Genomic DNA, 15,084 nt, shown 5'->3' on the forward strand with positions numbered 1-15,084 from the left:
TGTTTGCATCCTGTGACTGATTTTTAAGATCTTCTGTAATCAGTTTTAATTGAAGTTTCCTCTTGATTTTAACGAGCGGTTCTGCTCTGACCGACCTCATGGCACCAGGAGCCTCACCTGCAGGGCTCAGCTGCTGCCGCCGCTGCTGGAGGTCGTCCGGGTCGCCGGCGAGCCGGGCCGCCTCCAAGAAAATCTGAGTGACGGTTTTCAGGAGCGTCTGCTCAGAGACGGCGGAGCAGAGGACCTGCGGGACACACGGAGAACGAGGCGTTCACTGCCGCGGGACAAACGGCTGCCAGCTGAGCGGGTCACAAACCCAGAAACATGTTAAAGCTCATCAGTCTGATAATGAAGCAGCCTCCCTGCAGATGTGACAGGGAAACCCCTCCAGGCTGACCTTCAGCAGCTCCTCCTGGCCACTGAACGCCGGGTGGACCCGGCGGAACCGGCCCTCTCTGTACTTCTGAGTGATGAAATCCCGCCGCTGCTCAGGCGATGCGTCACGGTCCAGCTCCTCGGACACAGGGAGGCGCGCCGCCCAGAAGTCATTGGCCCGGTCGTTCCCCAGCATGATGAACAGCTGACACACACACACACACACACCCCGTCAGAACTTCCTCCAGCAGATCAGAACCTGCAACCCCACCTGGACGGATGATGGAGGCTCACCTGAACGATCTCGTTGCTCCAGACGCTGGTGTCGAGTTTCAGACTCTGAACCTTAGAGACCATCGTCCCCAGACCTCTATGCTGCCCTGCACACACACACACACACACACACAGTACGTCTTTCTATCTTCAAAGACCTTGACAAAGACTTCCATGTTTTTCCATAACGTGACCTTTGACCCTAAAACAGGAGTAGTAACCGCCGGATACTCTGGACCGGCTACTGGCCGTCAGATCGGTTCTGACCCAGAAGTTGCTCTACTGGGCCTACCTGCACAGTTCTTACAGATGACCACACACAGGTTGATGGAGGCCCAGTCCGGGTTCTGGGCCTTGCAGTCGGCGCAGGTCCGGTTGGACCGGTTGGACCAGATCTTCTCGGCGACCTCGTAGTCCGACAGCGTCTCGGCGATGGCTTCCTGCAGCGCCTCCATCCAGTCCCGCTTGTCGCGGTCCGACTCGGCCGTGAAGCTGGAGAGAGAGGGAGGAAGGGTGTGATGTGAACCGGGTCACCAGAACCTCACCTGGGGCAGGGCCTACCTGAAGGTTTTTTTTTAATCACTGTCTTTTTTTATTGAGTTTTTTTCCTTTAGTACATACAGTTTGTGAGTACAAAGAAGTGTATCTAACACATACATAAAATAATACACACAGAGAAAATAATCCCTCCAAAGTAATCCCATTTAGCCCACCCAGGTCACTGCCTAGTGGGTCCACCCACTACATTCCTATCCCTGACAGAAACGGAACACATTTTAATAAAATTAATTAACTTAATTAATCTGGAGCCTTATTGTATGTTTTGAAATGAGTCAAGAAAGCTACCTGAAGGTTTTATACGGCGTGATGAGGTCGAAGCTCCGGTGTTTCCCGTCCCGGATCGTCGCTCCGCGGGCCTCGATGACGGTGATGCCGATCCCGTTCCTGAAGCACTGCAGACAGAGACCGGACCAGAACACCACTGTGTCAATTCCTGTCACCTTTGACCCCTTCCTCACCCTGGCGTGGCGGCTCACCTGCTCGCTCTTGTGGAGCCAGATCTGGTCGGTGTTGATGGCGGCGTAAACTCTGGACTTGGTTCCTTTGAGCTCCAGGGCGCCGTGTTTCTGGCAATGTGATCCGGGTCCAAAGCGGCGCCGCCCAAACACCTGGTGGTCCCGGACGTGTTCCTGCAGGGTGGCCACCCAACGCCGCCTAAGCGCTGCCACGGCACAGCAGGAAGCAGTCGTCACCATGGCAACAGCAGAAACAGGAAGGAACTGAGCTCTTAGGTTTTTAAACTCCGCCCCCAAACGGTTTGGTTCTTATGATTCATTTGGACAGTTCTTTTAAAACGTTCACCGTGTAGAGCACCCCCACAGCATCATGCTGCCACCACCATGTTTGAAAGTGAAACATTTTGAAAACAAAACTCGTTTCAGGTTTTTTTTGACCATATAAATTTTATATATATATATTTATCCACAGATAGATGGATAGATTTATAGATAGCTCCCACTAAGCGGAAGTGATCCACGCCACTGTGATCCACCATCTTGGTAGGCAAACTCAGAGCGCACCTGAATCATGGCCTCCAGACCAACAAAAAGAAAATACATCGACTCTCTTGACCAATGAAGAGAAATTAACAAAATGCTTCGGGATGGACCCGTATGAGACACAGCATGTGGCTTATTTCCTGTTTCCATAGCAACTTAATAGCAACTGTCATGACAGCTATGGATACCTACCAAGATGGCTGTCAGCTATAAAGTTCCTGGACGTGTGACATCACATAAGAACTATTAATTCACTAAAGGTGAGGTGGAAACACATTTTCAGGAAAAGTATGATGAAGCGAAGGCTGCCATCTACTGGTGGGTCTCCACCTTAATAGAGGAACCACAGTGGAAACTATGCTAGCTAGCAACCTCTACTTACAGGAAGTAGTAGCATCGGATGACATCACGCTCTGTAACCAGCAGACGGAAACACCACGAGTTCACCTTTTTGTTCTTTTTAGAAACTTTTAAAAGTTTCCCCAAAGTTGCCTGACAGTCAGATGGAAACATGACTCATGGATAGATTTAGATCAATTATGTCAGTTTAAACCGGACAAGGTGTATGAAAACTTGTGGCTGTAAATGGACCTTCAGCAGGAAGCAGAATCATTAACTTCCTGTCTGCGAGTCTCACTTTCGTTTTCGGTCCGAAACACGAAGATCCGGTGACTTGTCACAATCTCAAACTTGTTGTCTTTGGCTGGGCGGGCCATCTGGATGGCAGCCAATGGGATCACTCCTTTAGGGTAAACATCCTGAAAGAACACAGAGGGGAGAAGTCAAAGGTCAAACACCTGAAGCAGCTGGAGAGCTGATGGCAGGAGATTTCCTGAACCAAACGGTTCTTCTTTTTGTCTGTTGATTTATTTGTTATATTTTATTTTCTGGAAGGGTTCTGTGTTCCTTCTTTGGTCAGACCGACCCAAAATGACCCGGTTTGACCCGGTGATGTTGATCTGAACCGGACAGGGATTCCTACCTTCTCACTGCCGAAGTACATCAGATTTTTCCCGTCAAACTTCACAAAACGTTTCTGGAAAACATAATTCCTGAAACAAAGAAACATCTGGATTAACAGGCCGACCCAAACCCGACATGACCTCTGGTTCCGATTCAAACGCAGCGCACCCAACCCGCCCCGCCCTCAGCCTGAAGAGGACAGACACACCGAGCAGAGGAGGAAGAGGAGGAAGAGGAGAGGCAGCTCCACAGGCAGGAGGAGACACAGGGAGGAGCAAAGAGGAGGAGACGCAGCACAACACCCACCGATGACCTCCGACCCCTGAACACACACACACAAGAAACCTGTGAAGCCAGGTGAGAAAAACAAAGCCCAGTTTGAGCAGGTATGGAAATCAAACGCCCCTCTGTGTTGGCATGGAGACGATTACAGAAAGAGTTCAGAAAATGTAATATTTCAGCGAAACCTTTCGCATGCGGACACAAGCTTTGGTAAAGTTATTTTATCTATATGGCACATTTTCAGCAAGAACGCTAGCTAATGAAAAATTCAAGATGGCCGTAAAGTGTGCCAATATTTACCCCAGATGAATTATTTTGGTGTCGGATCAAATCTGGACACATATTATGTATGAAGCACCTCCCAGTTGTCCCTTTGTATAAATCAAACGCACCCCTGTGGCGACAGTTTGTCCAGGCAGCCGCTGATGATGGGCGGGGCTCTCTCGGTCAGGGAGGCGTAGCTGGCGTAGGGCGAGATGGTGAGGTCGTCGTCCGCCTCGGGGGGGAAGGAGGAGCAGTGGAGAGGGGGCGGAGCTTCGCCCACTGCGCTGAAACCCGGAGCGTCTCCAGAGAGAAACGCCTGCGACAGCCGCTGCGTCCAGGAGAACTTGTGGCTCCTGCAGGTGGAAACAGAGTTTGGTGATCTGGTTCTGACCCGGATCAGTATTCAGAACCATAAACCCGGCTTCTCTCTGGTTCAGAACCTGATCTGATAAATGGACCCGGTTTATTCAGTCCTGATCTGGAGGAAAGACGGATCTGCTGACTGGAGAACTTTAGGGCTGTGGTTCTGAGAAGGTTCTGGTAAACTGGACCTGGATTAGGAATCCCTGCAGATGACCCAATTCTCTGACTGACTGAAAGGAGCTAAATCCCAAACATTCCCAGTTCTGGTGGTCCAGCAGAACCTGTTCCTGGTTCTGGTTTGTTCAGCTTTACCCATGATCCTCGGCGGCTCTCCCCTCCTCTGCCCGGGTTTCTGTGCCGTCGGATCGGCTCCGGTCGCTCTGGAGAACAAACCGGTCGGTCAGCACACGGTGAGGCGGCGGGCGGGGGCGGGGTGGGGGCGGGGCTTGGCGTCTCACCTCAGAGGCGGTCGGCGACCTCCGGTTCTGGAACACGGCCTCGCAGTACGGACTGATCTCCTCTGGGTCGTCTGTGGAGGCTGGAAGTCAGAAGACAAAGATTGGACTGGGTCAGGTTCTGGTTCTGCTGTGATCCAAAAGTTTCAGAACCACCAGAACCCAGACTGACCTCTGGCGGATCCTGAGGAGTTGTTGCTCAGAGTGCTGCCGCTGAAAACCCAAATAATCACCGTTGTTACTACAGTTGTTTCTTTGCCTCCATGAATGTTTTTGTTTTAAAACTTTGTTGCTGTTCAAACGTCAAAATGATGAAAATAAAAATCATGTTTAAGCATTTGGTCAAATATTCCGACCTCAACCACGTCCAACGTCAGTGTCTGACCTCACCAACACCCTCATGTAACAAGCATGGATCCTGGAGACCCACCTGTTCCTGTCCAAATTCTGGTTCCGGTCCGGATTTCTGGGCGGTGTCGGCGGAGCTGCCTGTTGGCTGCAGTAACTCCTCCCTCCACTGGGGGCAGCAGAGCTGGGATTGGTGCCCCAATAGATCTCGTTGGAGACCATCTCCATGCTCCCCCCTCCGGGAGAACCCGATGACCCAGAGAGTCTGGTACCGTCCAAACTTCCTGGTCGGCCCGGAAGAGACGATAGCGGTTGCCTCTCTGCGGAGGAGGGGGGCGGAGTCAAGGAGGCGGCGGGGCCACGGCTCAACCTCGGCGGGACGGGCGGTACCGACCCGGCTGCGTCGGACAGAGAGAGGCTGCGGCCGGGCCGGGTTCTGCCCACCTGGCTGGGTCTGCGGCCGTCTGTGGGCGTGGCCTGTGAGGTGGGCGTGGCCTGTGAAGTCAGACCTTCCAGCACGGTGAAGCAGATGGATTCCTGGGAAAGCCTCCGGTCCGCTGGCACCGCCACGTCCGGTGCAGTGCTGAACTGGACCGGCGCCGTCCTGCGGCGGTTGAAGACGGTTCTGGGTTTGGGGACGGGTTTCATGGCCGGGCCGTTCCTGCGGTCCAGGCTGGCTGCGCTTCCTGGTGCGAGCGCTCGGGGGCGCGACGTGGCGATGCTTCCTCCCTGCGACGGGTCACATGGGAGACCTGTGCTCTGATTGGCTCGTTGGGCCTCCCTCCGCTGGATGAGGCCGACCAGGCGCAGGATCCTCTTCCTGTGTCCCGTGGCGGCTACGCCCAGACTGACCAGAGCGTCATGGTCCAGGTGGGCGCAGTCTCTGGCCAATAGCAGGCCGGCTCGGCGGAAGGTGTCCACGTACCTGCAGGGAGTCGCGCTGAAGGTCACACGGTGTCTGAGGGTCACAGGATGCCACATGGCGGCGGCCTCACCTGTCCAGGTGGATGGAGGCCAGGAAGGTTTCAACCGCTGAGCTTCCGTCCAGCGTTGCCATGGTGACCAGCATGGAGTCTGGACTGGGCTTCATCTCCTCCGCCAGCAGGAAGCTCTGCGGCCATCACGGACCTACAGCCGGGCCGGACGGCAGCTGCTCATCTGAGGGAGACAGAACCGACCCGTTACCCTGGGAACCAGAACCTACAGGAAAATCTCAGACCAGAACCAGAACATCTGGACCTAGGTTCTGGTTTGGAGGATCCTGAAGTCATTTTGTTGCAGTGAATTTCATTCAGAGTAAAGAGACTGGATTTTAAAAGCACACCACACTTTTCAGATTTTTTTCCAGTTCTTCTAACATTTGTTTTGGTCGGTCACAGAAACTCCAGACACAGCCAACCTTTGACCTCTGTGGAGCAAGAGCAGGGTCTGAACCCTAAAACATTCCACCCAACAGGAAGTGACATGACCTCAGGACATTCCAGCTCCAGGAGCGGCCCAGTTCCTCACCAGAACCAGAACCAACACAGGCACAGGTCTTCCTTTGTTAGCGACCTTCCTTTGCAGCTCAGAGCTACATCCTCAGGGGCACTCCCTGCATCCGGCGAGGGTGTGTGTGTGTGTGTGTGTGTGTGTGGGGGCTGTAGGATGTGATTGCTCAGAGACAGACAGGCCGGATCGGACCCGGCTGAGGCAGAACCTTCCGTCACTTTGTTCTGTAGAACTACTTTAACCATTAAATTGAATTAATTAATTTCATAGATTTTAGCACCTTGAACGATTTAATTGTCGTTTTTCGTTGTTTTTTTCTATCCAGTCGTCCTGAGATGGAACCTTTGTGTTCGCATGTTTCTGGTACGACCGTAAATCTGATGCACAGATAACAGCTGGATGGAAGCGGCTTCTCTCGTTAATTTCTACTTCAATTGATCTGATTGGATGCTGGAAAAGGCTGTTGTGTGTTAGCAGTGATGGCATAGTTACTTTGAAAAGTAACTTTAATCGGACTACTGATTACTCCTTGAAAAAGTAACTTAGATTACTGATTACTTGATTTGGAAAGTAACTCAGTTACACTAAAAGTAACTTTTTTAGTTACTTTCAGCAGCTGCTAACAACAGCGCTGTGAAAATTACGTTGAGCTTTGCCAATATTTAGTTTCAAGTTATTTCATAACGGTAACATCAACAATGTCTCCATTTATAAGGTTGAACTGAAGGGGAGCCTGTTTAACGGTTACAACAGTACAAAACAACTTTAGTCATTTTAGCGTGTTTTTCTGTGTTGCACTATTATCTGGAAAACTAAGTAGGATTTGATTTCCCCCCCTCCCTGCCCCAGCCTCCAGGTTCTGCGTTACGGCCCTGTGTTTGCTGTCGCAGCGCAGCGAACCTCCCACGACTCCACAACTCAGATGGCTCCTGCACAGATTTGTGACACTTATCTTAATATTAATGATTATAATGGCGTTTAGTTGCACAGCATTACGGACTCGATCATTCGTGGCTGTTTTCACGTTTGTTGCGCTGCTCATCTTAGTCTCCATGTTTTCTGGAGCGCAGCGCGAAGCGCGACGTCGTTCACAGGCTATATATTAACTTGACATTAACAAAGACGCAGCGGGACGGATCATCTGGGAAATGATGGACAAGGAGAGTCGGACTAAAACTACCTGGACGTCAGACACATTCTGGGGTTTCTGTCTGCTTATTTCCAAGCCCAAAACCGCGACTCATTAAATTAGCAAGCGACTTTAGAAAAAACAAGCCCAAAGGTGCTTATAATAATCGGACTTGGCGACAGAAACTCAAAATAGTTCCTGTTTTTCCAGCAACAAATGCGCATCTCTCTCCATCGTTTGTTTGTGTCGCTGCGGATACTGTCGCATGGAAACGGCGGTCGCTAATCAAGATTCATAGAGGAAATAAAATTAAATTACAACAGAAAATAGTAACGCAAAGTGGTTTTGATACTGACATCACTGGGTGTTAGCCTATCAGAAGCAAATGCTTTAAATGTCTGAAGTTAATCATTTTCTGATAACTTATCAGAACGTTGATAGGCCGATATCAGCCTATATACAGCATCTGGATGCTAACATGTAGCTAAAGCTAATGTCGGCGTCCACAGTCCAAATTCCTGAAGAAGCTCCATGAATAATCAGAGAAACTCTGGAAAGATGCACAGATAGAAAAACACTAATCAGAACCTGAAGACCAGATTAAAATCTACAAATTTAAAAACTGTAAATATTTTAATATTTATTAATATATTAATATCATTTATTCAGTAATACAGCAGCAAAAGGGGTTTGGAATTGTAAATGGTGCTGATTTTGTGATTAGTTTCAGACTCCCCTATCCGCCTATTTCCACACGAGCCTAGCAGAACTTAGCAGAACCTCCAGCTTCCTGCAGGTCCATCGGGCTCAGCACCACTGGTACCAGAGTGCACTCAGGTCAGGTTCTGTTGGGTTTTTCTGACCGACTGATAAGAGGTTAAGCAGAACTTTGTAGTGGAAGGAAAATCATTTATGCAACCAGAGATCTGAAAAGTGTGGCGTCACGCAGTAGATCCCTTCCTGCTGAAGGGCAAAAAGCTGGTGGCATCAGTTTTAGCTGTTCAGTTACAACACGTTGAATATTTATGCGTCCGATATATAAAAGAAAATAGGTAACAGGGCTTTGTTACACTATAACTAGATAACAAGGTGAGGAAGAAGTTTAAAAAAATAGCAAGGGAGAAGGAAGTAGGTCAGTTATGCTAGCTCACCTGTGATAACCTTAACATGTGGATGTGCTGCAGAATTCAGTTACAGTTCAGTAAAAATAAAAATATGTGATTTAACACCAACTCTGACAGATAATCAGGTGTTTAAATGAGCTAATCAACCGCTGCTGGATCCGCTAATAGTAGCGGTGGCTAATCTAGCGCAGCGATCACTCAGTAATAATTACAAAATAAACATTGAAACTGAAAACGGGACTGAATTTTCTGTTCTTTGTGTTGAAAATGTTTGAGTGTTTTTGGTGGGGAATCTTGAAACTAGTGGAGCTGTTATCAGTCAGTTGCCATGGCAACGGGTCTGCGTATAGCGTAGCCAACACAAAGAGCAAGAAAAGGTTAGAATACCAGCGAAGTTGAGTGGTTTATTTTTCCCTTTTCTGTGGCGAAGGGAATTAATTCTGCACTGAATTAATCATACCAACATCTCCAGCTTTCTCTTAGTCAACCAGATTGTAAAAGAATCGTCTCCTCGCCCTCGGCTTTGTGCCCATTCACAAAATGTCCAGATGTAAAGAAAAACGTGCAACGGATCCATAGACAGTTTTAGTCAGAACCAGGTCTCGCTGCAGGTCCGACTCCGTAAAGAGGAAACGTCTCGGCCCAAAACTGTAGAATCTCTGCCTGATCAGAACCAGTTCAGCTCTCCATCAGCAGGTTCTGACCTAAAACCTGCTCCTGCATCAGAACCTTCTGGGTCAGAGGACCCGAGAGCAACAGCAGAAAAGAGATCCTGAGAACAATGAGAACAAAAATATCCACAGAGCGAGGTCGGCTGCGTCCAGCGAGAAGACAAAGCCCAGCAGGAAGTGAGTCACTGCCACTTCCTCCTCTCAACCTTTCCCTCATCCAGACCGCAGCAGCTGCTCCGATCCCAGACCAGCCAGAACCGGGCCAGAACACAGATCCAGGTCAGCCAGAACCCGGACCTTTGCCGGTTTCTCAGGAACTCACCAGCACAGGTGAACAGGAAGTGGCTTTCAGCATGTGGATCATTCCAGACACTGGTTCCTTCTCCCAGTACCGGGTCAATGGGCTCAGCTAGAACCAAACCCAGGCTCAGAGCCCCACATCTGACCCGTCTGGCCTGGCAGAACTGGAGCAGAACCCTGGCAGCGGACAGGAGGTTGTGGTCTAAAAGAGGAGTAGAGGAAGTCTGTAGCAGCTTCTCTCCCTGTTAGTCAGACGCTCACAGGATGGGCTGAGTCAGCGCCGCTTCAGGCCCAGACACACAACTTTTACTGCCAGGTTCTGACCCGGTCCAGCCTCCGGGTCGAACCCAAGAGCAGCTGGAGTGCCGTGTCGGTGAGAATACTCAAGAAGTGAGGCAGGAAGTTGGTGAGAGCCGCAGAACGAGGAAACACAGCGGGAGGATACGCCACTCCCATCCAACTTCCAGATCCAAACGCAGCTGGAAAACGGGAAGGATCGGATCAGAACCAAGGTTCGAAATTCAGATTGATGGACTGAAACTCCAAATACAGACAAAGGGCCAAAGGTCAATCTGGTCCTCCACACAGTTTATATTGTCAGTCACTGAAATCACAGCACTGATGTCATCTCCATGAGGCTGGCAGAGAGCGATCCAATCAGTTGCTTCAAACCAGCCTGCCGGGCCTCTTCTGCTCCCTGTCACCATTTCCTAGCAGCCATCTTCCCAGCAGGTCGTCTCTTCACCAGAGATTCATATTCAGAGCAGAGAGGAACCAGATCATGGTCCCATCTCCCCAGAGAAGGTTTTGGTTTGGAGACGTTAGCATCCTTGACATTAGCATAAAACAAATCCAAAGTTTTGTTTTCTCTGGTGGAGCAGCCGACAAACTGGTGAAAAGTTGAGAGGCCTGATTAAAATCACCAGATATTGCCACTAATGCGTTGGAGTGTTGTGTCTGTATCCTAGCAACAACAGAGCTGATGACATCACATGCATCATCGGCAGCCACTGAGGGTGGAACGTAAACAGCTGCCAAAACAACACAGACTACAGCCCAGTTCACACCACACGATTTTAGAATTGTCGGCCGATTTTCCAAACCTGAGACACTAGCAGACAATAAACCGTAGGTGTATCGGGTCGGACCGGGTCGGACGGGCCGTGTGTCCAGCCACAAGGCAAGAGCAACACACCACATGAACCGATTTCTCTCACCGACATTCAGATTCCAGACAGGAAGTCCCGTAAAACCCCAAACAGACGTGAATTTAGAGTAAACCAACACGGTTTAGTAGAAGTTTGTGAGCTTATTTTAAAAGATGTAACAAAAAGAAAAGGACGGGGCTTTATTTGCTGCACTATGATGTGGAGGTGAGTTATTCTGTTTTTTCGTCTTTACCATTTGTGTGTTTAACCTTCATCAGTTAATTAGTATTTGCCATGTTAATGTTTAAAATTACATTGAGAACAATGGGCACAAAATAATGGCTACAAGTCCAGTTAACTAGTTTTAAAACCAGCATTAATCAAAGTTTTACTACCTGCAGTGCATGTGGATTCATGACGTAAAGTCCTGACTGGATGAACAACCTTCACTTTATAACCTTTATGTCACGTTAATGATGAAAAGTTAGCGGGTTCATCAACTGCTCTACCAGTTTCCCTCCAGTTCCTCTGCTGGTCATTTCTGTACGAAATGCTGAATAAACATTCATGATGTTTCCACATATCATCTCTGATGTCTCGGACTCTCGGCTGCGCCATGTTTGGGATTCCCCTCCGTTCTCACGTCACCGTTCTGATTGGCTACCTGTTGCATTCAGCAGGCTGCGTTAACGCTCCCAGTCAGGGAAAACCTGCCAACATGTTGGATCGGAGCGGCAGCACCACAGGCAGGATGGTCGGTTATCGCGAGAGACAATCTTGGAACGTCAAATGTCCTGAGATAAGGTACCGAAACAATGACTTTTGACCCCATAACAGCCTGCAGGAAGCGTGGACTGACACTGATTAGGGTTTTCCTCCCTGCTTGGCTGTAGAACCAGAACCAGGACAACTTTCCAGAACCGATGGAACCTTGAAGGTGATTCTGTACTCTGCAGCAGATCCAAAACACCAGCAGCTCTACATATGAAGGTAGTTCAGTGGCCTAGTCAAAGTCCAGACTGAGATCGCGTTAAGATGCTGCAGCCTGACGTCAACAGGCTGGAAAACCCTCTAATGAGAAGGTCAAAGTTCATCCTCTGGGATGGGCGGAGGCGACTAGTTGTTGGGTTAGGGTGTGAATCCACAAAGGGTCCAGTCGGTTCTGAGAGACGAACCCGGCCTGGCTCGATCCGGCCCGCTTCAGGAACAGCATTCCGGCCCCCACTGCTTATCTGGGATCCGTAAATCTGAAGCAGAACAAAACGCAGGATGCATCCGGGCCGGGCCGGGCCGGGCCGGGTCAGGACGTCATCTACGCAGGAAACCCCGATGGGATCAGAACCGCAGAGTTATCACCGTCTGAATTCCCAGGATTCCTGGAAAAGTCCAGTCCTGATCAGAGCCGGCTGGTCCGGTTCTGAGGCCTCTGACCCGGAACGGCAGAACCTTCTGGATCCACAACCAGCCGGTCTACAGAACCGGTTCAGAACCTCCTCACCTCCAGGTGTTTCTCTGACTCCGCCCTCTTAGAGATGTCCAGGTGTGGGGCTCCGGGTATATACTGGGAGTACTGGGAGTACTGGGAGCAGTGAACTGGTTGTGGCTTCAGCTGGAGCTCCAGCGAGGCTCAGAGGACAGAACAACGGAGACGCTGTTCCACCGAGAACAGAGCGCCGATTGTTCCTGACCGACTGGAGACACACACTGGGAGGACTGGGCCAGAACAGCCCGGCTGCAGACTGGTTCCTCTGGTTCTGGAGCTGCTGGGTCCGGTTCCTCCATCGGCCTCCAGTTGAGTCATGTGATCGGCGGTTCTGCTGATCTGATTGGCCGATCGGACCATTGATCCGGTGATGGAAGCAGTCTGGAGGTTCTGGTTCTGCTCCAGTCTTTCCAGTCAGTTAAGTTGGACTTGCAGCTTCCAGAACTAATCCAACAAATAGATCCCAGATCCTGGATCAGAACCACAGACTGACCCGAATGGAGGACCTGGAAGGTTCTGTTCAGGAGAGATGGAGCTCATCAGAACCTCATCAGAACCTCAACAGATTCTGGAGTAAACCCACAGAACCAGACGAGACGAGACGCTACAGATGCTCTATCAGTCTGCTGAGAGCAGAACCAGAACCAGAACCTGAACAGGCTCAACAACCTGATAAAGAAGGCTGGTTCTGGTTCTGGTTCTGTTTGGTTCTGACTGTGGAACCTCTGGAAGTGACGATGCATAGAAGGATTCTTCAGAAAAACGTCTCCATGAGCCTCTCTTTGGTCAGAGGCTTCTCCAGACTCGCTGCGACACAGACTGCTGCAGGACGGATCAACAGCCAATCAGTAAAGGACGTTTGATTCCAACACCTGAACCCAGAGTTCACCTGTTGACTCTTCATCATCTTCTTCTTCCTCTCACACCTGAAGGAGTTCTGACTGATCTGGGCTCAGAAACCAGAACTGGACCTGCAGTCAGAACCCGAGACCACGCCCTCACCTGTCCAGGTGTTCTCAGCGGACCGTTCAGCCCAACAAGCTCCAGACTTCCAGAACCGGACCTGTCAGGATCTGGGTTTTACCTGCTCTGGTTCTGGTTCCGATTGGACCTGGAACCTGCTCTGGTTCTGGTTCTGACTGAACCTGGACCCTGCTTTGCCCCCATGTGTTCAGAACCAGAACCGGTTCGGTCCGCTGTCTCCCTCCCAGTCTCAGTAAACTGGTTCTAACTTTCTCACCTCTGATCCGGTCTGCTCTGTGATCCGGTCCAGTCCGGTTCCTGGTTCTGGTCCGGCTCTGAGGTTCGCTGCTGGTGTCGGGTCCGGTAAATCCGCCAGTAAAGCCCGGAGTCGGGCTGGGTCGGACTGGGAACTCTGGGAGGAGAAGCTCCGCTCTGACCGGAGGAAAACAGCTACCGGCAATGTTAAACGGCTGCAGCTTCCGGTCTCTTTCACAATAAGAGGCGCCAATCTGCGCATCGCTTCCGGTTGAGATAAATCAGATGTAAGACTCAGGCCAGTTATCAGATTTATCTGAGCAGGGAGCAGAATATCAGCTTATAGCTTCACCGGGTCATAAGACATGAAATAAAATACATTAAAATTAAAATAAAAGTAAATAGAAAGATATTTCAATTTGACCTTAAATTATTGTTTAATGTTAAAATGAGAATATGATTTTCATTTCTTTATTGCCCAGTTCAAATCAGACTGAAATCTCAGAAAAATAAACAGAAACACTTTTGATCAGCTAATTATGTGAATATTAATTAGTTATAAATGTAACCAGATGTAACCTGGTTTGGACCTGGTTTGGACCTGGTGTAACCTGGTTTGGACCTGGTTTAACCTGGTTTGGACCTGGTGTAACCTGGTTTGGACCTGGTTTAACCTGGTTTGGACCTGGTTTGGACCTGATGTAACCAGGTGTAACCTGGTTTGGACCTGGTTTAACCCTTTTTTAACCTGGTTTGGACCTGGTGTAACCTGGTTTGGACCTGGTTTGGACCTGGTTTGGACCTGGTTTAACCCTTTTTTAACCTGGTTTGGACCTGGTGTAACCTGGTGTAACCTGGTTTGGACCTGGTGTAACCTGGTTTGGACCTGGTTTAACCTGGTTTGGACCTGGTGTAACCTGGTTTGGACCTGGTTTAACCTGGTTTGGACCTGGTTTAACCCTTTTTTAACCTGGTTTGGACCTGGTGTAACCTGGTGTAACCTGGTTTGGAGCTGGTGTAACCTGGTTTGGACCTGGTTTAACCTGGTTTGGACCTGGTGTAACCTGGTTTGGACCTGGTTTAACCTGGTTTGGACCTGGTTTAACCCTTTTTTAACCTGGTTTGGACCTGGTGTAACCTGGTTTAACCTGGTTTGGAGCTGGTGTAACCTGGTTTGGACCTGGTTTAACCTGGTTTGGACCTGATGTAACCTGGTTTAACCTGGTTTGGACCTGATGTAACCTGGTTTAACCTGGTTTGGACCTGATGTAACCTGTCCATCTGAATTGGTCCTAGCAGACAGTCATCTGCCTCCCAGCTGGTCAGCTGCAGATGCCTGTTTCTGAGCTGCCCGGTGCAGAGGAAGTCCTGCAGGACGCGGCGTCCTGTCCTCAGCGGTGAGAAGCTGATGGTGGTGGAGTTTCCTCCTGGCCCAGCAGACAGGAAACAGGAAGCGGCTGAGACAATAAGCGGCATTCCTCAGCGGCTGACGGAGGAAACGATCACATGGAGTTTTCCTCATCAGGGCAGGAAGAGCAGCCAGCGCTGCTCCTCATCATCATCTTGGATTCTCACAGCACTACAGGTAGAACTGGTTCCCCACAGCGCCACCCTGTGGACACCCTTCTGTTCCTACAG

At 50.0% G+C, this 15,084-nt stretch overlaps 2 protein-coding genes across 4 annotated transcripts in view; one reads left to right on the forward strand and one right to left on the reverse strand.

The window, feature by feature from the left end:
* The window catches only part of arap3 (ArfGAP with RhoGAP domain, ankyrin repeat and PH domain 3), a 33,222-nt gene extending 19,610 nt beyond the window's left edge, over positions 1–13,612 (reverse strand). For 2 of the 3 annotated variants that reach the window (XM_032555225.1, XM_032555224.1), the window contains exons 1-16: positions 13,469–13,612; positions 5,878–6,040; positions 4,965–5,807; positions 4,707–4,747; positions 4,538–4,617; positions 4,392–4,459; positions 3,845–4,069; positions 3,379–3,492; positions 3,190–3,259; positions 2,845–2,965; positions 1,686–1,870; positions 1,495–1,601; positions 941–1,140; positions 670–755; positions 398–580; positions 118–244 (exon numbers count right to left, since the gene is read on the reverse strand). In XM_032555225.1, the coding sequence (XP_032411116.1) occupies positions 118–244; positions 398–580; positions 670–755; positions 941–1,140; positions 1,495–1,601; positions 1,686–1,870; positions 2,845–2,965; positions 3,190–3,259; positions 3,379–3,492; positions 3,845–4,069; positions 4,392–4,459; positions 4,538–4,617; positions 4,707–4,747; positions 4,965–5,807; positions 5,878–5,972 (2,545 nt within the window). In that variant the 5' untranslated portion in view covers positions 5,973–6,040; positions 13,469–13,612. The remainder of the gene's footprint in view (positions 1–117; positions 245–397; positions 581–669; positions 756–940; positions 1,141–1,494; positions 1,602–1,685; positions 1,871–2,844; positions 2,966–3,189; positions 3,260–3,378; positions 3,493–3,844; positions 4,070–4,391; positions 4,460–4,537; positions 4,618–4,706; positions 4,748–4,964; positions 5,808–5,877; positions 6,041–13,468) is intronic. The other variant, XM_032555226.1, reaches the window with a different exon arrangement.
* LOC116714596 (alpha-1,3-mannosyl-glycoprotein 4-beta-N-acetylglucosaminyltransferase B) overlaps positions 1–15,084 on the forward strand; it is a 776,799-nt gene that overhangs the window by 452,049 nt on the left and 309,666 nt on the right. The window lies entirely within an intron of this gene.

The sequence above is a fragment of the Xiphophorus hellerii genome, chromosome 23 (assembly GCF_003331165.1).
Source record: "Xiphophorus hellerii strain 12219 chromosome 23, Xiphophorus_hellerii-4.1, whole genome shotgun sequence".
NCBI lineage: Eukaryota > Metazoa > Chordata > Actinopteri > Cyprinodontiformes > Poeciliidae > Xiphophorus > Xiphophorus hellerii.